The sequence below is a fragment of the Apteryx mantelli genome, chromosome 3, assembly GCF_036417845.1.
Source record: "Apteryx mantelli isolate bAptMan1 chromosome 3, bAptMan1.hap1, whole genome shotgun sequence".
NCBI lineage: Eukaryota > Metazoa > Chordata > Aves > Apterygiformes > Apterygidae > Apteryx > Apteryx mantelli.
This window is the reverse complement of record NC_089980.1, coordinates 79,773,205-79,794,407: the sequence shown is the minus strand read 5'-3', so window position 1 is coordinate 79,794,407 and position 21,203 is coordinate 79,773,205. Positions and strand designations below refer to the sequence as shown.

General features: G+C 39.8%; 1 protein-coding gene across 4 annotated transcripts in view; it reads left to right on the top strand.

The window, feature by feature from the left end:
* Nucleotides 1-21,203, top strand: part of NCOA7 (nuclear receptor coactivator 7) — a 97,372-nt gene that overhangs the window by 25,037 nt on the left and 51,132 nt on the right. For all 4 annotated transcript variants that reach the window (XM_067293772.1, XM_067293769.1, XM_067293770.1 and 1 more), the window contains exon 3: nucleotides 15,207-15,466. In XM_067293772.1, coding sequence (XP_067149873.1) covers nucleotides 15,207-15,466 — 260 coding nt within the window. The remainder of the gene's footprint in view (nucleotides 1-15,206; nucleotides 15,467-21,203) is intronic.

The window sequence follows — 21,203 nt, the reverse complement described above, 5'->3', positions numbered from 1 at the left end:
TATACTTTTCATATTTTTATAGTCCTCCCTTGGTACTTGCTTTTTGGCTACCATTGGAGACAGGATGCTGAGCTATATGGTCTGATGCAATATAGTCACTTTTTTTTTTGCATATTACAAATCAACAGGTTTATAAGCCTCCCAAAGAGCTTTGGAATTTTTCTCATTTTTTTTCTATTTTATTCCCATATTCAGTATTTCTGTACTTGATATTTTTCATTCCTGTGGCTGTTAAGACATAGGAAAATGGTGAAATGAGAAAAACGTAGTGGGGGAAGGGGAGGGGAAGGGAGTATATCAATGGCACCTGGGAAGGAGGGAAGCCCAGGTATGAAATAAATGCACGAACATACTTTCTTGAGAGCATGTCCCATTCATGAGACTTTATCATAGGCTTTTTTGTTAGAGATCTTTTCTTGTTGGCTGGACTCATCATATTGACGCAGCAGTCTTCAGATGTTGGATGCTCCTCAGGTTACTTCTCCAATCATCTCCTTGCTGTTGTTACTGCTCTACTGAGACAGTGTTGATACTTATTCAGCTTTCTGTTAGCACCCATTGTTTATTTTTGCTTTTAGAAGGAAAAGCTTCCAAGCATTGTTTTTAAAACAAACCATCATGGAGGTTTATCTTGGGTGTGAGGAATATTCAAGCCAAGATCCGGGAGATGCTTAAAATTTGTAAATGACTCTGGGAAATAACACTTTGTTTCAGCTCATCTGTATAATGGAAATTTCTTAGCTCTGCTTCCAGACTTATAAACATTACCTCAGAATCCTGTTATTGAAACTAAAAACAGTATTACCTTTTACTCCCATTATTTTGACCAATAGCATATTTGCCTGAGGCATTCCATTTTCTCAGAAATGGCTGAAGGTATCACCACTTCAGATTTCTAGGGTGCAAAGCATATTGTTTGCCCTGTAATTTAGGGGTGCGGGTGTGTGGGTGATGAGGGGCAGTGATTTTCTATGTTGGATGTTGAGAAAAGTTAAAATATTTTCCAGGTCATACACTATTGTGATTTGGCCTCTAGTTACTTGAGAGGGGTTTCAGTGTTTTTGGCAGACTTTCTGCCTGCTGCTGTGTAGGTTAGTATTTCAGATCTCTTTTGTAACAGTTCTAGTTTTGAGATGTTGAAGAATGTCTAGAATTTCACAGACAGCAGCATAAGACGTTTGTGAACAGGCCTTTGCGAAGTTAGTGAGATCCTTGCTTGAGAGCCATTTGCTGTTATTGCTCACCTACTCTTGTTTATATTTAAAATATTGAGGTTTTCTTTTCATTGCATTTGTAAACCTGAAAAGTGAGCGCTGGGAAAAAACAAACCTGTTTTTTCTGAAGAGCATTGTAGAACATGACAGTTCACAGGGGAAAGATGCATCGAAAAGCTGCTTATCTGTTTCCTTGTTTCACGTTGCTGCTGCTTTCTGAATTCTGGGGATTTTATGTTAGCAGTCTTGTGATTCTGTGATGTGTGGGAAGAGTCTGCGAAAGAACTGCCTGGATTATCGTCCTCTACTTGGCCCATGAGGCATTGAATTACACCCAATGTGACAGTTTCCTTTGGGAAGCTTAAGCAGCAGTGATTTGTGCAATTTTGGTTCTCTGTGATGCTTTTGTCCTCAAAAGCAGTAGGGTCGTTTAGGACTACAGAAGAATTTTTGGGGGGTAACAGAGGTAACGAAAGTATCTAATTGGGCCCTGAGCCTTTCTTCTGGGTTTTTAGAAATTCTCCAGTACTGGAGGAAATACTGTTTGTGGGGGGGGAGGAAAAAAAAAACAACACCAACAACCTTGCATAAGACTGGAAATGCTGTTTGGCTCCTCACCCATTCACTACTTTTCCACTACACGTGAAGGGAGACTGGGTGGCAGCGTTGGTTCTGTATAACGAGATTTTTTTATTTTCATATTTCGGAAAAAGAAGAAAGGAAAAGTTTCACAAAATTTTTGATTTCTTGTAGAACTGTATGACAGCATACAGAGAAAAGAGATTCTGCTTATTTAATCTTAAATTCTTAATCTGTTTAGCACCTGCAATTTCAGAATTTTTACTAATCATCTTGCAAAATATGTACTGTCTGGTTTGTTAGGCAGCAAGTGTATGATGACATTATATTTGCTTTTCCCAAAGGGACCTTTTGGGTGTTTCTTATCAGCCTTTAGAAAGAAACTGTTTAAAAAAACCAAAGTTTAGCTTCCTTTTTTTTTCCCTTAGAACATAAATAGTAATATAATATACCTTTTGATGTAGAAGTCTGTGCAGTTTTGATAAGAGTTGCTATTAACATAGTCATAATGTAATTTGTCTTCCTCTCCTTCCTTACCTGCACTGCCTGCAGGTGGCTCTGCAGGGCCTGAGAGGTGTCCTGGAGATTTCTGCTCTATGTAGTGTGATTTACCTTTTTGTTCTTGGAGTGGTTTAAAGACATCGTGTCCTAAACGTTGTCAAGGTTTGGGGGCTTCAGCAGATGACTTTCTGGATAGCTCAGATTTAGACTATTTGCTGTTGGCTGGGAAATTGATATGATTACCTTTTTAAATTGCACTTTTTCTGTAGTGTCTGCTTGTATGGTCTTGTCTTTGGAAGGACTTTTCTTGTCCTGTCTCATCCTTTGCCTCCCAGAAATGCATTCTTTAGGACCGTGCTTAATCCAGTGAAGTGTTTTAAAATTAAGCCTAGCTACCAGCTGTTGGAAGTTTTAGCATTAAGACCTGGCAGATGCGTGGTTCCCCCCTTGCTTTGAAGCGATGCTGAGAGCAGGCTGCTCCTGAAGGAGGTGGTGCCGCACTCGGGCTCCCGTTGAGCCCTGTCCCGTGGGTGGGAGCGCTGCCGCCAGGAGGTGCTTGGGGTGCTGCCCTGGGCCCGCACCTAAAGGGGCACTCTGTGGCGCTGAGGGTTTTTGTTGACACTGTTGAAGATCCCTTGCTCCTGCTTTGGGAAATCGCGGCTGTGAATCAAGATTTTGCCCAAGGTTTGTTTTTTTTTTTGGAACATGCCGTGGTAGATCCGATTGCTGGGTTGTCGAGTGAGACTCTCTTCTTCCAGTAAGGGCGCTGCATGTTTAAAGGGAAAGATAACATATTTCTAACAAATGATACCCACAGGGATGTGCCTTTGAGGAGAAGCAGTTTTTCCCCCTCTGTCTCAGGGTTCAGAAGAGATTGTGTAGCTCGCTAAGGGAATTCTGCAGATAAGAAATGTTGTGGCTCCTGCGACAAGGACACTGGATGACTGTCTGCCTTCGCCGTATGCCACTGGGCAGCAGGTCCCCCCTCCTGCCTTCCCTGCCCCCAGGAAACTTGGCTTTTTGCCCTTCCCTGGGGCTTTGGAGGATTGGTCACAGTGTAAGAGCCTGCGCTGCTATTCCTGATGGCATCCGGTTCTCTGTGGTGCCAAGCTGGTATGTTCTTGTGCCCTCAGCATTAATCCAACTCCCTGATTTGATTCAGAAGGGATTTTTTTCACCCTCCTGTAGTCAGATTGGTAGGAACTATGGTGGTAGGTTTGTGGGGCTTTTTTCTTGCTTTTATTTTTTTTTTGGTCACTGTAGGTTCACCTACCTCCCCCCACTGCATAGTCTGGGGCAGGATCCATTTCCTAGGATCATCTGAAATTTAAGAATGTATCATAACTCTGTGTTGCTACTCTGCCAAGGTCTGTGGGATTTTTTCCTGTTGATTTGTGTGGGAGAAAATCTCAAGGAGAGTAGCAGAGTTGGTTAGGAATTTGGGGGAGGGAGAGAATTGTCCTTATGCTGCAAAACCTTTGTAGTGTAGATGAGTCATAAATCAACTAGTAGCTCTCAGGGTGCCTTAGTGCACTTAGTGTTTTCCTGTCAGCCAGCAGTCTCTCTGGCACAGAGAATGTATCTTGCATAGCACTTAGTCTACTGATAATAACTACTGTTTTTTACCACGATTTTTATAGAGGGGCTTTTTTTTTTTCCCTTTTTGTTCTTCTTTTCCCCAGTAGGCTTAAATTTAGCATGTAGCCAGCTGCAGGTAAACTCAGTTTAAAAACTTTTTTTGAATGTTTTTGGCACAACAGTGCATTTCTGTCAGCTGCTGGATTTTTGCTCTTAATAATGCTTCTATAAATACTTGGCTTTGAGTTGTTAATCATACGTTTCAATCAGAAAACTTAAAAAAAAAAAAAAAAAAAAAAAGAGAGAAGAATTTCTTTTTCCACCTGGACCACAATGGGTGATGCATATAGCAGCTCTGCTTGCCTGAGGCCAAGAAGGGCTTTTTGTTACTACAGAAGAGTTTCATATTATAAATGCTGCCAAAACCCCATTTTTTGGCAATTCCACAGGGTATCTTAAAACTACAGAGTATGGCTCCATTCCTGTGAACTGATACATTCGAGTAACTTTATGCAGATGAAGAATCCTATCATTCAATTTAATGGGACGCTGCAAGTCGTTCGTGTGGATGGAGCTGCCGCGAGGGCGGTGGGAGCTGGTCCAAGGCGCTGCTGCGAGGCGAGATGCCCGTGCCGCAGCGTGGGGAGGCCAGCAGCTCCCTGCCGCCTGGCGTAGCGGGGCGACGACCCAGCGTGCCAGCCAGCTTTCGCTCACAGCCAGGAAGAAGGGAGTGGGCAAGGGGGGATGGAGGCAGGATATTGCAGGGCACCTGTCCCGCCTGACCCTGCCAGCCCTGTTTGGTGGGAGGTCGTTGTCCCTGAAGGCAGTGGGCGCGGGGCTGCCCTGGGGCTCCCGCCGCTCAGCTCCAACGCCGTGGCTCAGCCCTGCGGCCGTGCTGCAGCCTGGCTGTGCGGGGTTGAGGCCCCTCAGTGTTAAGGAGAGGGGCTGCCTTATCAAATTCAAGAGCACTTCACCTTTCTGTTCTCCCGAGCTTGTTATTTTGGTTCTGCGTCCGCTGGAAGTGTGGTTGTCCCTCCTGCGCTTGTGGCGTTTGAGCCCAGAGACTGCGGAAACAGAGCAGAACCTCTCGTGCTCCTTTTGCCCCTTTTTCCTTTGTGCTTAAAATGGTCGAGAGCCATTCTTCACCTCTGTTTTTCCCCTGTGCTAACTGCCACTTCCCATTCCCACCAGAAGGGTTTTGATGGCATTTAAAGTTTCAGTTAAAAAGTAAATGAAAAAATCCAAACTACTTTTCAGCTAAAAATTAAAGCACAAATACTTTAATGCTGTGATGTAAGAACCACAGAGAAATTCTAAGACATAATGTTTAATACACTTACATTTACACTTGTAAAAGATAAAGTTTAATGGAGGACCTACTACTTTGGTATAACAGTATGGTTATTGAACAATATCAACATTATGCTGAATACTCATTTCAGGATAAGATATCCATATGACAAATTGCATTGGTATATGTATGTTATAAAACTGCCCATGTAGGCAACACCTACCCTGCCTTGTCACCTTTATGGTTAATGATCTTTTTACCTAAAAGGTGTTGCCATATTATTTTGTACAGAAGCACTGATGCAAACACCTTCTCTGAGGGGAGCTGTCATTCGCACTTAGGAAATATCCATTGTATCCATAGATATCATTCATATTTCAAACACTGAAACTGCTGTAAAGATTCCTGTTTTTTCCACCCATTATCAGCATTTTGCTGGGTGTTTCTTTGAACTTTAAGGTGTGCAACTGAGGAGCTTCAGGGCACTTGCACACTTCCTCCTATGTGCCAAGTGAGTGCCAGTTAATTGGAAGCCTTTTCAGGAAGCCAGTTAAACTGCTCAACCTGTTAAATGGGTTTCAAGTTGTTTGGGGACGATGAACATAAAAATAGAACAGAGACACACAGTGGACTGGTTGAGATTTGGGCTCAGTAATTACTCTGAAATACTTTAAATAGTACCTTTTTTCCACTTGAAACATGGTGCTTCTTGCTTTCAATTTGTTCAAGTCCAGATGAGTTTGCAATCTGTTTGTAAGTATGCGTACAGCATCTCTTATGTTACGAGTTCCAGATGTGACTAACAGAATCTCTAAGAAATATATTTCACACCGTAAAAGTGGCATTTGAATAATTCTGGCAGCATCCTGAAAGTTAGCATTTAAAACCATAAGTTTGTATTCCTATTTAGTGCTCTTTTCATCCTAGTACACTCAATACAAAAAGGTGTATGTGGGGTTTATTTTTTTATTTTTTACAGAACTCTTTAAAAATACTTTTCTTTAAATAGTTTTAAGCCTTTGTTTTCATACCATACAAGTTGGTGCAATGATGTAGATAGTCTTGGCATTTAAATGTTAGTTTTTAAAAGTAGCTTTTTAAATGCAAGCAAAATTTAATGCAAAGACAAGTACCTTAAATCCCAGCCCCCTCTTCCTCAAGACACCCCTTTTAGTGCTCATTTAAGTAAAGAAATAATTAGGACTTTTGACTTTACTTCTTTACTTCTGCCAGGGGCTCCTTGACCGTGGTTACTATCTGATCCCCCTCACTCTGCTGATCAGTAAAGTTAACAGATGACTTAATTTATCAAGTAGAGTCAACTTATTCAACAATAAGATCCTCTTTATAAAGAAAACAATCATTTCTTCTCTTCCCCATTGCAGTCAGGGGGAAGCAGTGTCACCGCTTTCTTGCTTTCTACAGTGGGGAAAATTGCACATCTCCAAACCCTCGCAGCCCAACCCCTAATGAAGGTTGGCTGTCATTGAAGTGTCTTTTCTGGATGAGCTGGAAGAGGCTGCCACAACCACTTGAGTATTCCTGTCCAGAGGTCTGTCGGACATGCTATAGCCTGTGTCTGGTTTGGCTTTCTGGTTTCCTGTTTTTGCTGGTCTTGGCCTAATGTTACAGAAGAGCAAGCAAGACTAATTTGACAAGCTCTTCAGTCTGGGCAAAGTGCCTTTAAACTGGCATTACTGCCTGAAGGAGCGCTGTCCCCTCTTTTGGCTTTTTTGTGTGTGTTGACACATATGTTAGCACAGCCAAGCTCGATTAGGGAATCTAATGTGGAGGTGATCTGTGTGTGTGTTTTTATTTATTTATTTATTTGAATTATTTATGTATCAGCATTTTTGCTGGGTTATCTTTTAACTTAAATAGTTTCCCATATCTGGTCCCTATGAAGCTGCAACAAATACTACTATGTGAGAGTGACGACAAGTCTGGGACAGGAACAGCAGTGGGCAAAGAGGCTCCTTCTTTTCTTACCAAACTGCCTTAAAATGTTCTTTGAGCTACAAATTTGAGCTGTCTCCTTTTCCTTTAATAACACTGTGCTCATCCTTAACCCTAGGGGTTTGCTGTGCTTTTTTATCCATACCATATTCTGTCTCTGACAGTGAGAAGGTCTTGGCCCTTCATAGACATTGCCGTGATGTATTTTTGCAGTTGCTTTTTATACCTGTTTACATCTTTGGCATACACGACATGCCTAAGCAGTTTATTTTTAGCTGTTTTTCACTTTATCGGGCAGTAGTGCTCAAAACAATTTAATTTGGTGCCCTTGATACTTCTGTTATAACAGATACTAAAATATCATTTCCTAAGACTCCCCCCCCCCCCCCCCGAAGTGGATTCCAGATACATGATCACTGTGTGATGTATGTCTCATTTGGGCTCTTTTTCTCATAGACGTTGCTTTTATTGACCATTGAATTTCATCTGCTGTTTTATTGCTTCATTGTAAATGTTTATTGCCATTTTAGTCACTTGGCTATAAATTTCTCTCCGACTGTTTTCTGGCAAGTTAATCAAACTGAAACTAGATTTATATCATCAGAGAAGTTTGGCACCTAGGTGATCAGAGAGAGCAGGTGAATAGAGGTGACTATTGAACAGCACACGTTGCCATAGGTCTCCTTGTATCCTGTCATCATCTTTCTTCTTTTGGAAAATTCTTCATTCTTACCCTTTTATTTCCCTGTTTTAATCAGTTATTAATCCTGAAAGGACCTTCCTTTTAAATTAAGTTGACTTTCATGAAATAGAGTGTTTAATTGAGGGAGAGAGGGGTTTATAAAAAAAAAAATTGGGGGGGGGGGGATTGAAATGCATTTCAGCCAGCTCGATTATCATATGCTTACCGACCTCATCAAACTTTTTTTAAGGAATGACTTTCCTATGCAGAAGCTGTGCAGCCTCCCTGTAATGTTCTGCTAATCCATATAACTGCACTTCTGTTATACTTGCCTGAGGCTGGCAATGCTGGCAATTGAGTATGAGTGAACTGCTAGAGCTGTGAGAGCACCAGCTGGAGCCGGAGTGTCGGGGCTGTTCCTCCCTGCCGAAGGAGTCTGAGTGAAGGGAAAGTGGCTTGCTGAGCCAGCTTAGGAAGAATTTGTTGCATGTGTAGGAGCAGCTGGTGATGATTAATGAACACCATTATAGGAGAAGTATTTGGCATCGTTAGCAAAGGAGAAGAGGAGCAAGATGGGAATGCGGCAAGAGTCAAGCTTGTATTTGTGGAAAGATAGATTTGTGGTGTGGATTTAATTGAACAAGTCTGTTAAGTCAGTTGAAGGCAACGTTAAAGGCATAATTCTTGAGGGAGGGATTTCTTCATTTTACCTTCTGGTTAAAGCTGCTCTTTGAGAGCCTGTAGTAACTAGGGTTAATATAAAAATAAAAATTAAATAGACATGTAAATCAAACTAAAACAAGTTTCCAAAATCCTTTCCACACAGAAAGGATTTTATTAAACTGCTGTCACGGTAATGCAGTGTTAAATACATCATAACCTGTTTTTCAAAGTAAACAGAAAAGATGGGGATATTTTGTCTTTGAAAATAGAAAGTTTATTAAGATGTGTGGGTACATCATATTCCTAAATTTAAGAAAATAAAGACTCTTTGGCAGCTCAAAACTCTTTAGAATTCCTATACCTTGGGGGGGGGGGGTTTCATAATAGATGTAGACAGCTTCAGTGGGATATTTAAATTCTCTGTTATCTGTCAGAAGACTGGGAAAAATTAACACATTTTCATTAAATCTAAGAACTTTTTCCATTGGGAGGTACAGTGGTTTTAAAATTCCGTAGCAGCTTTGCTGCAAATCCTTCCCTCCATGTTACAGATGGTGAAACAGAGCTAGAGTGACTTGTTATTGCAAGTTAATGGTAGTATTAGTAGCAGAATGGACATATCCTGATTATCAGTACAGCACCCTGTCCTTTGGTGCATGCCACCTTTCTTCAGCATTGCTGATGGCTGACCATGTGTGAAACCTGGAGCTGCTGTTTGTTGTAAATTAGTAACACGAGTTTTGGTAAAACATTGACGTTTCCAGCTTTGACCTGTGCTACTAATATCAGAGGCTTCTGTAGTTGCAGTGTATCGTCATTTTGGATGGACACTTCAGGATGTCAAAACCATGCACATTGTCCTCAATAGCTACTTCAGAGTTCCTTTTTTTTGTAGCTTTTTTCCCCCCCCTACAGTTAATTATTTAAATCCAGCATAAAAATGTATGCCATCCCTTATTTTTGCCTTAATAGTCTGTTTTAATAGTAAACATAGAGTCTTGTGGCTTGCTTGTTTCCAAAACAGGATGCATACCAGCCTGAAATGGTTGGTGCTTGATGGAGGGTGCTTTCTTGCAGGATGGCTGCTGTTAGGTTTATGAAAATTGCTCACTGAGGATGAGTTGTTCTGTATCGTTTCCCACTGTGAAGTGAAAGTAGCTGCACTGAGGAAGCTGGGAGCAAGGCGTGATGCTCTGGCAAGCAGTCTGACTGTCTTTGGCTTTGCAGGCAGTAATGATTTATTTTGTGTGAGATCACTTACTCATCAGGTTACATCAGATCAGATGAGAGCGCAGCTGTGCCCAGAGCAGGCTGAGCTGTGCTGGCACTGAGCTCGGTGATCTGTGTAGGCTGGAATAGAATAGCTGCTAGGGTCAGACCGGTGTTTTCCTAATACTGATATAATGTTTCTGTACCGAGTTTTTGAACATGATTCTGATTTATTTAGCTCTTCTGCATGGGTGGAGAAGGGCGTGTAGGACACAAAGACTTGATGAAACTATGATGTATTACACTGAGTGAAGAGATGAAAAAATAAGATAAAACAGTTATTTCTGAATTAAATAATTGGACTGTATGTGATTCTGTATGTAAGGTAAATTAACAGGACTCTTCCATGGAGACAAAACAGATCAAGATGTTTGAAGTGATTTAAAGTTGTTTTTTTTAATTATTGTTATTATTTTATAATTTTAGCTAATCTTATTGCATGCGTGTATATATAATGGATTTAAAAAGACTGCCTTTGTGGACCATGATGTGTTTGTGCTCTCCAGGATGTTATGCTGATTGTATGCCAGATGTCGAGGCAAATTTTAGAGGATGCACTTTGTATAAAATTTCCCAAAGGGAAAACTATGTCAACTTGAAGATAAAATGAAGATTTCTACTCCCTTCCCCTTTCTTTTTATATATTTGTTGGAAGGCTGCTTTGTTAGATGCTTTTGTTTTTAAATAGAGGATTGTCTGTACTCTGTGTATCTCTGATGTTTTAAATCTAATATATCATAAAAATCAAGCCTTGTCTTAAGATGATGTGGACCTGGTGTTCTTTATGTCTGTGATTAATTATTGAGTGTCTGCCAAATGAGTTCTTGTTCAATTGTTTGCTATGCATTTGAATGTTAATCAAAACCAAATATAATTTATTGAAAAAAATGTTTTATTATTACATTCCTATTTCTTTATTTTCTCAGATGCATCAATTCCCGAATTGTTTTTAGTCTTCTAGTGGAAATTGTGTAGAGAAAATCACTCCTCCTTTGTGTGATGAGTTTTGTGTTTACACTAACCCCCACCCCATATCTCTTTTTAGAGTTATGGGAAATTCAGGCTGTGTTATTCATCTAAAAACACACATTTATTTGCCTTTTGTAGGTAGTCAGTTAGACTTGGGTCTGGGAGTTGAACTAGGTCATTTCTCAAAATATTTCCTAGCTCTTTTCCTGTAAGTCAGTGGCTGGACTTTTTAAGTCAGTTGCAGATTATTTTTAAAAAGCGCTGTTGACTTAATATTTTATCTGCCTCATCTGTAATTACGCTCATTTCAGATCAGTAGTCTTTATTAAGTAGTATGAGAATGCTCTTAGCGTTGCAAAATGTTTCTGTTTCCCTGTTCCTTCTGTAGGGTAGATCCCAGCCAAATCTCTGTAGGCAGCTCACAGTATTCAGCAAGAACTGGTTTCTGTGACTTTCATGGGATTTAGTGGTAAGGCTCCCATGTCATCCATCATTCACGGTAATAGGCTGAAGACTTTACTGGAAAACTATGTATTAGGACAGACTTAGAAAACAGAATACCAATTGTGGCTCAGAAAACACTTTGAGGAGCAGTAAAAAGAGGCCTTTAAATAAATAAAGAAAAAATGTTTTGTCTGTCAGAACCAAATAGCTTGTGAGACTTTATCTAGTGTTTAAATGAAGTTACAGATGTGTAAGACTCTTTGCTTGTTCAGAAAATGGAATGCTTTTGCAGATAAGCTGTTTGTTTCTCCTGCCCTCCCTTTTTCTCTCTCCTTCCCCAGCAACCTTCCCAGTGAAACACAATATACCCATTAGCTGTGATACTGCAAAACAAACATCTCTTCTGCAGTAACAGCTTGTCTATTCGCTGAAAAAGAAATATATTGTTTGGTTTGAAAGGCTGTTCTAATTGCAAAACCTGACACTGTGGTCAAATTTAGGGGGTGGTGGTTTATTCTTCAGCTCACTTTTGCTCTTCTAATCATTAGGACAAAACAGAATTTTAGTTTTATTCAGAGAGATTGTCTTTTAAAACTGAACTAAAGCAGTAGAAATCTTCCAGAGACGTTGAAAAAAGAAATATTTTTACAAATGGTTTTGTTAAATAGATCTTCCATGACAGCTCCTGCTGTGAAGGGTGGGAAATACCAGAGGTCTGGGAGAAAAGCAGATGAGACCTTCAGCTACCTCCTCCTTCAGAAGATGATGGGTTTGAAATCTTGCTGTAAGCTGGGGTGAGCAGAAGAGAGACTGACAGCATGCATGGGCGCCTGGGCAGCCTTGCAGGGCAGGTGGAGAGTGGAGGGGGGGCATGTCCTGAGGGGCAGGAGTGGTGGCTAAGGTGCAATAAACCTTCCACCTCTGCTATTTGCAGCCTAATCTCTGCTGCGGTACCAGCAGTGTGTAGTAATAATGAATTGCCTTGTGTTTGTATAGGACTTTGTATTTGCTAGACTAAGAGGGCACACATAGTAAACAATGTCAGAAAGTGGGATAAATCAGATGCTGTCTTTGTGGTGTTAAGTGATGTTGAAGACTTGTTTTGGTTCCTCAGTGTACTATAGTCAAGGTTTTTGAAGAGTGACTAAAGATTTTTTTTTTTTCTTCTTCTTCTTCTTCTTTTGTAGTTTTAGCCAGGCTTAAGAGACCTTTAAAAGCAGCATCTTCTAAGTAGAGGTCATAACCCCAGGTAGAGCTGCAGTAGCTCCGAGTTCTCTGATGAACTTCACAGATACTCAACCCTCATTGAGTATTTTTTTTTTCTAGGGCAGAGGTTGCCACTTTGAGAGTTGGATGATCGTTGCTTGGAAATAGAGCGGTGGGCAGGAGGAGGAAGCTCGGTATTATCTGAAAATCTGACACATGTCATGCCTCTAGAATAGAAATTATGGAGCGCCCAGCTCTTTGGTCGCTCTTACCTGAAGAGCGTGCCTGCGACGCTTTGCCCATCTGCAGCAGCAGTTGTATGCCAGAGTTGCTGTAGGATGTGTCATTAGCTCTTGGTGGGCTGCGCGATGTGGGAATCAGGACAAGGATAAACACTGCAGTGAGGAGAATGAGTCAGTGTCGTGTTTATGTGGCAGTCAGTCAGGCTAGACTATCGTTTCTACTTTCCTCTTTTCTATCACCAGTGGACCAATGCTATTTTGGCTCTTTATTCTTTTTGTTGCCTGGGGCAACTTTAAAAACTCTAATTCAAATAAGTATGTTTTAAGAAAAGTACTGATGGAAGCTGTTGTTGTCATGAGGATTGTTGACCTGTGGAGAGAGTTTTTGATTTTTTTTAAGGTTTATATGGTTTTTTTGGTTTGTTTTGAGACACTATATTTATACAATGGAAAACTTGCTTAATGAGGCTTGTGATCAAAACAGATAGATTAGGAACTGAAAAAAGTGGGCTCTGAGATGTGAGTAGAAAAGGGGCTGCTAGCTGGTGCTTGCCAGTTCTAGTCTACTGAACCAGATGATTTCAATATCCTGCGATACGCGCATGTGCAGAAAGGTCATTGTCTGAGCAGAGTAAACTGTTGGGGGCGTGTCTTATTTACAAGTCTGGAAACAAGTTCAACCATGATGTAAGATTATGAAATTCCAGTGTAGAGAACTGCTTTGCAAAGATTTCTACCAGGTCCGAATATAGACATATGTTTGCAATGCAACTGTAGTGTTTTGCAGTTGTTAGAGCAACCTTTGATCAAGACTGTGGCTTATTAGTCTAAAAGCAACTTCCTTTGTATACCCAAGTTTTCATTAATCTAAACAAAGCAATTTCATTTGTTATATAGATGTATTCACTTTTATCTTTTATAAATCCCTGTAGGTTGTTTTCACATGTAGTCAGGACTTGATCTGTGAGGTTTCACACATACTAAATCTCTTTTGCTGGGTAGAGCATGAACTACTAGTAGTCATAAAAATCAGTGGGTTTGAATGAATGGGGAGCCACAGCAGAGGCAGGATCCATCCTCACCGAGTTTGCTGAAGAATGTGGACCTCATGCAGTCGTATTTTGGGAAGCATTTAAGAAACGTATGTATATATGTATGTGATAGCCACAGCTTTTGTGAGACTATCTTTTGAAATGTTTCACTGGAAAATATTGTTTCTTGTGGTCTGCAAAAGTGACCCTTCTTAGAGATCTCAAGCTGGATATTCTAAAATTGGGAGTTGATTTCAGTGTTTTGGTTTTTGATGGAAAAACTGGTGTGTAACCTGACTTGTGTTAGTGTAATTCTCAAAGTATTCTGTGTATTCATTTTTACATTGTAGCCTGAAAAAAATATATTTGTAGAGTACAAATGTAAGAGATGATAGGGAGCAGCTCTGAAATTCCTGCATATACTTTAGGTTTTCCCTTACTTACTAAATCACTTGTATGAGGTCAGGTAACTTTTTCATGTTTGCAGTGAATCCTTGGTTGTCTGTATTTTCCAACTGTGTGCATAACAAAGCTGTTAGCATCAACAAACTTTTAATATACTACTCCTTCCCTTAGGTACCATGTAACTGAAAAGTTAATGTACTAGAGAGAAGGATCACTAGAATAGTTTTTTCTTTTGTGCAGTGTGTGTCAACGATTCTTAAACAAGCAGTAATAGAGGACTGTTGTAATGACTGACTATCACCCTCTGAAGTGAGCCTTCCTTCTTGCAAAAAGTCAATACTAAAGATGGTGATTTAGCAGAAAACTCCGTGTGTTAGGATTCCTGAGGCATCTTTCACACTTGAGCTATGTTTTAAGGCTCCTTTTTAAAAAAAGAAAATACTCTTGTTGCTATAGTGATAGGCTTGAAGATTTAAAGGCAGGTCATTAACATTTCTCTCAGCAGAGCTGTAACAGCTGAGGAATGTTTCTGGACAGTTTGCAGCCAACATTGCTTAATGAGCTACGGGTGACACTTTGGTTACAAGGTGATGAGAGCTGTGCAACAGCAGATGTAGATTAGAATGGGTGGCCACTGGTAGATAACCCTGGACAAAATGGAAATAAGTAACAAGTTTATAGGAAAACAAGTAGTTTACATAGCAGAAGTAGTTGACTGTGAAATTACAATGTTAGTTGTTGCATTAGAATACATTATGACTTTTTTTTTTTTTTTTACTTTATCCTAAGCATCATCTTTGAAACATTGTTCAGTAACTTGTTTCTACATTTAGTTGTTTGGTTTTAAAAAAACCCAACAACTTCTGGATCTTTTTTTTCTTTTACTGGGGAGGAACAACACGGAAAGTGAGTGCAAAATTTTCTTCTTCTTTTTTTTTTTTTTTTGTTATCTTTGAGAAGATATCCTTGAAATGATATGTGATTGAAGAGTATGCCCTGGGATAATGTTAGTTACTGAGTTACTGTTGAAAAGAAGTGTGTGTGGGTGTTTATCGAGTTGTAATGAATTTTGATATAGAATTCATTTTTTTAAAAACAAAGTTAGCAAGTGAGTTAATCTGTTTGTACAGGATGGCTACATCCTAATGTTGTGGGGTTTTTTTTCTTCATGCATAGTTTGAAAAAGAAAAGGCAAGCCAAACAAAACACTGAGACTGTCTCCGCCAGTTCCCCTGGATCTGGATCTCCTATTTCCAAAACTTCTTCTGAGAAAGATGATGAAAGTAAAGCCATTTTGGAGCAAATCAGTTCTTCTGAAGACAACTGTAGATTTGCTGGGGAAAAGGAAACTGCTCCAGACAAAGAAAAGAAAAAGAAAAAATACAATCAACTGAAAGACATCAGGCGCACAGAACTTAAAAGATACTATAGTACTGGTGAGTTATGTTAATGCTATAGTATTTTGAAATGTTTGTTTTGATAGCTTGTTAATGTACTTTTTGTATATTTTATACCCTTTCCTAAAAAGGATAATTGACTTTGGATTGTCTTAAAAATGGACAAAAAAATATATAGTCCTATGTATCATCTGCTTCTAACTTTATCCTGCCAATTCTTAAAAAAATGTATTTCTTGTTTCTCAGTACAAAAACTTAGCATTGTTACAGGCAACAGTTAAGTTTAGTATTTCAGACAAATGATTTTTTTTTGATGATTTGTCTTGAATGTTTTATGGCATTGGAGCTCAGGTCTTTTTTGGAGGGTTGTTTGTTTTGCAAGTTGGTACATACTGATTGAGTTTTCAGTCTTAGTTCGTATTCAGTTTTGAATACCACCAAATAAATGTTTTCTCTCTTTTTCTTTTAAGTACTTAGCTTCTGTTTGCCTATTGAAGTGTGAACAAAAAAGTAAATAAACTACACATTTTAAAACAAGATGTCAAAAGTCTTGTGTGCTGGAAAGTTTGGGATTTTTTTTCCAGCTGTATCAGTACCTCCGTTAATTGTAAGCACCTTTATTAGCTCTGTTCTTGCAAGTAATTCAGATGAATTTAATTTTTTTGCTTAAATATCTGTGAGATGATTCCAAAACAGATCTATTTGTTCTGGATTATAATTTGTTAAATAAGTTATTTTAGATGTGATTTATGAGATACTTTTCCTTCCAAACTTTCTCTTGGTATTTTATAGGAGTAAACTCTTTAAGAGAATGAGTTTTATCTTATAAGAAATCCTTTTTTAAAAGAAAAGAAAAGGCAAACAAATAAGGTAGATACCATAGAAGCAGACTTCTTTCTTGTTAACACAGTGTGCATGGACAGCTGACTTCTGAGGAGGATTCCTCATTAGGAGAAGGAACTGAATCAGCAATAAAATGTTGTTTTGCATTGACTGGCACATGGAGACTAGTCCGCATTTTAAGATTATCTCTCTTATGAGGCAATATATGCCTTACAGAAAAACAAATCTTGGAGTAATGTCTCCTAGCAAGCACAAGAGATTAGTGATTTATTGGTCAGTGCATGATTTTTGGCAACTAACAAGATCAATAATTTGGAAACTAAAAGAAAACTTGCTTCTCCTTTGTCTCAAGTTCTGACCACAGCGGTCTTGAACAAAATCTTTGGAATGAGAATTGAAAGGATTTTATTGAGGAGCGCATGTGCAAACTATTCCTAGCTTGTTAATATGCTAGCGTGTATTTAAAAAAAAAAAAAAAAAAACTTTTTTATGATTAACATGTCACTGAGAGACATCAAAATATAAACTTCTGCTGTACTGATAGTAAAGTGTTTCTGCTAAAAGTGGCGATTTATTCCTGGTTTGTACCTAAAGGAATTCAGAGTTTCGTGAGGTAGTTGAATTTTGTTTGCAGTGTTTCAATAGTTTTGTGAAATACTTTGTGACAGTTGGGACTTCCCTTGCAGAAGTGAGGGGGAAAGGGAGCAAGTGGCAGCTCAGAGGTGCGCAAATGCGGTGCCTGGGAATGCTGTCGCTTCTCGCCTTCTGCCCATCCCTGCAAGGCTCCCACTCTGCCTTCTCCCTACGTCGCTCTTACTGAAGAGTACTTCTGGGCTTTCCAAGGGAAAAAATAAAGCACTCTAGGCCGTCTTTGCAGAGGGAACCCGTGGTCTGTGATCCAACAATCACTATTAAACAAGCATTAACGTTTGTTTAGTAAGTGTTAATATGTTTAGTGCAGACTGACATTGTTGGGGGGTGACTTGAAATGCTTTTAACTGTCATGCAGATGTTTTGAGGCCTTTGGGTCCTGCAATGCCTTAAGAAATCCAAGAATTTAGTTCTGTTATTGAGCTGAACACAGACCTGACTAACACAATCCACAGAGAACCCCCTTTGTTTTTTAAATTCTGTTTTCAGTTGTTCCTAAATAAAGACTTTTACCCAACTGGAGTGTCAAAATTGTGGAAGTGGAAGTTTAGAGAGAGATGGAAAGTTGTTGATTGTGAAATGAGCATAATAGCTAGGTGTTTCCTATGCGACTGTCAAAATGAAGTAATTTGGGTTGAAACATTAGTCTCCATAGTATTGCTTGGCATTCCTGCTGCAGCTGTGCCAGCCAAAGTGATTACTACGCTTAGCCATTTCTTATTGCAGCTCTCTGGAAAGTCGCCACCTTCACTAATATGCTGACTAAACAGTTACTGAAAGCTCTTCCTAAGCCCACTGCAGCCTCTGTGAACTGGGTTAGTTTAAACATCCTGCACCTGCACGGGGGAGAGGACAGAACCGCTCTGTCTCACTGAGCTGAGTTGTGCGTGAAGGTGTGAATTCAGCAGTTCCCTGATGGAAGATATGTTAGCTGTATTGGTGGGAAGATACTTATTGCCAAATTTGGAAAGGCTTTGTTTTTGAAATGTTGGTATAGCTCCACGTGAAACTGGCTCAGAGAAATTCCCAGTGCATAGACGGTGCAGTGTCTTCATTATTTAAGATTATAGGTGCATGTACATAAGATTCTTTTCTTCCACATGATTTCTTCCCTTTGAGTTATCCCTTTATTGACTCTTCTGAGATGTTTTGACTAAAATAGCTTATGGCTAATCATTTTTCTGAGTGTGTTTGCACAGAGGCTTGATTTTTTTTTTTTTTTTTTTTTTTTGCTTTCCAATTATTTAGCTTCGACTTAATGCCTAGAATTTTAAGAAAATCTCATATTGGAGTTGCTAGTGTTTTTTTTAAATGCTTTCTGCACTTTGCTGAAATGCTTTCTTTTCCTAGTGAAAAGAAAAATGCGTTAGCTACAGCTACAGTCCTGCAGGTTCTCATCTCTGTGTTGGTATGATGATGCATATGTAATTTATTTCACGGCTTAATGGAAGTTCTGTCATAAGCTGCTTTGAGCCTAGAAAGGTCACGTCTGTCAGTCTAACAGAATGAAGACCTCTGTCCTCCGAATAATCTCCCTTTCATGTTTTGCAGGGTCATAAATCCTTCTTTATTTATTGTTACTGGAGAAACAGGGGGAGAACGTTACATCTCACTATAATTTGTTCCTGACACACCATGTCGCTTCATTAGAAGCTTGTAAATCTGTTTGCCATTATGAATTTGTAAATGCTGACAGTGACTTCCTTGCTGTTTCACTTTGAATGTCATTCCTTTCAATGGATTTATGCAAGAGCTGTTATTTTCTGTCAGAAGGATTTTATTGACTCAGTAAATCCCTCTTCTCCAGTAGCATGATCATAATGCAGTTTCTGAAGGCTGTGCAGAACTGGAGGCTGTAGTGCTCCCTGCCACATTTTGTGGAAAAGAGAGTGGTTAAAAGACTCTTTTTTTTCTTTGAAGAAGATGGAAGTGCAGCTATGGAGTGAAAAGCTCCTCGCCGAGTCTGCACAAAGTGCCATGTTGTGTTATTGTCTGCAGCCGGTGGGTGGCATCACAGAACCGAGGAGGAAGAGTTGTGGCTCCTGCACCCTGTAGGAAGGAATCCTCCAGCATCTGTCTACTTATGCAAGATTATTCTGTACAACATATCTTCTAGCACTGTGATGGCACCGTTACAAGTATCCTAATGGTATGCAGTACCAATCGTGTCTCTTGAGACACTGCTAAGTGGTTGCATAGATCCTGCTGCCAGAAGATTCCTCCTGTGTAACTTCATCTTTTCTCTTAGCCCTTGTATTGTTCTTCAATAAGAATAACTTGGGCCATTCAGTCTCCAGATCTGATCCTATAAGACATTGCTTTTCAGATCTTGCCCTTTTTTCTTGCCTTAAAGCAACAGAGGCACAGATAATGCTTGTCCTTCTTTTCTGAGGAACAATGGGAGTAACACTCCTTTCTTCTTAATTTTTCCTCATCTCTTGGCTTGTGAGGCAGTCAGCTTCTTAACTTAATCTTACCCTTTCTGCTGTTATTGCTGCAGTAATCTTTTTTCAGACTTTTGAGGGTGTATCTGTCCAGCACAGTGCAATGCTTGGTTAAGCACCCTGGCTGCTATACCCAGTGCCAAGGATGTCATACCCTTCTTGGGATAAGATTTGATATGCTTCTGGGACTTGGCTGCTTAGTTCAGATGCACCTCCTGTGGGAAGTCCTGTTGAAAATGTTGACTTGCTAAGCTTCAATTTTTCTTGGTTTTGTTTTTTTCCCCCGATGTCACAGGCTTCAAAACACTTTCACAGACCCGAGGCTGAATTCCAGGAACCCTGGCTTGGAGCTATAGCAGACCGGAAGCACCAATTTCTTGGCCCAAGGACAGAGTCCACTGGGATAGACCTTTTGGGGGGGACTGCTGTGAGACTAGGAAACCAGGATTCCTGTCAGGAATTGCTAAACAGGATGAGGATTATTATTTGTGTTTTGCTGGTGAAGACCCTGAAATGTAAAAATCTGGCCTCCTTAAAACAGACAGTGGAACCGTGGTGTAGCTTAGGGTTGAACACAGCCCTCTGAATTTTGTCCATTTATTTATTCCAGCACAATAAAATGTCTTGCTACCAGATGTGCTGAGTATCCCCAGGTTCCACTGGTTTCCCTTGAAATCACAAGCCATCAGCATGTTTGAGGAGTTGGTCACCATTAAAGTGAAGAATGTACCGTAGAGAAAAGTTTGGTTTAAGTGACTTGTCCCTGAATCACACAGATATTTTATCTTATTAGCTGAATAAAATGCAGTTCACTAGCTTATCTTTCTGCTCTTTAATCACAAAAAACATCCTTTCTCTTGAAATGTGTACAGTGAATGAGACAGGGGACTGTTTGAAGTTCTGCAGCAGGTAAGGGGGACGTGAGACTAACAAAACCTCCTTTTATTTCATCTCTTCAATTTCTGCCCAAAACAAGCTGGGGGTCTCAAACACTGGGACAAGAGTCCTGAGGGGGAAAAATGTGCCAGTGTAATGAGATAGTATATTGTGTGTGAGCAGGGGGTGCCAACATATCTCCCATAAGCCAGAGGCAGAAAACAGTTTCCTTTTGGCTTGTGCTCCCTGACATTGCTTGGACAGGAGGGGATTTGGAGGCAGCACAGCACATGTGCAGTTACCAAGTCCCTGAGCCTTCTGGTTAGCTGGCCCAGAACAAATGGTAGTAAACAAAACAGAGAGGATATTGCGATTTTCAACACTCATGATGTAGCCAGATCTGCCAATTGGCACAGAATCAAGAGGCCAGGAGTGCCTGCTGTCAGGTTCAGAGTTAAAAGTTGCTTGTAAGGCAGTGAAAGTCTAGAGAGAGTTTAAATTCATAAAAAAGTGGGGCACATATGGAACCTACTTTGCATAATAGTTGCTAATCCTTGGCTTATTTTCTAAATAAGCTTAATCTGAAGAGGAATTTTCAGCATGTATTGAGTTGAAAATTGAGACTTTCTTGTGCTAATGTGTCCTAGTTTTCCCTTCTCTACTATATGTTTTTAAATATGGTTGTTCAGCAGTAGGATGCAGTTGAGGACTTAATTAAGGTGCTGCTTATAACCTGAAAAAGGAAAAATGCATTTAAAAATAAATCTGTATGAGTTCTTGCTGGCAGCTGTCTAATGTTGATCAGTACTAATTACTGGGGGCTTGTTTTGGCCGCCTCTGTTCATACTGAAACGTACTTTGTGAGTAAATCACTTTGATTATTTACAACAAATTTACAAACTGATCTTACCCTTCTTTATTATAATGGTAAGAGGAACAGGAGGTGAATTTTCCTAAGGTTT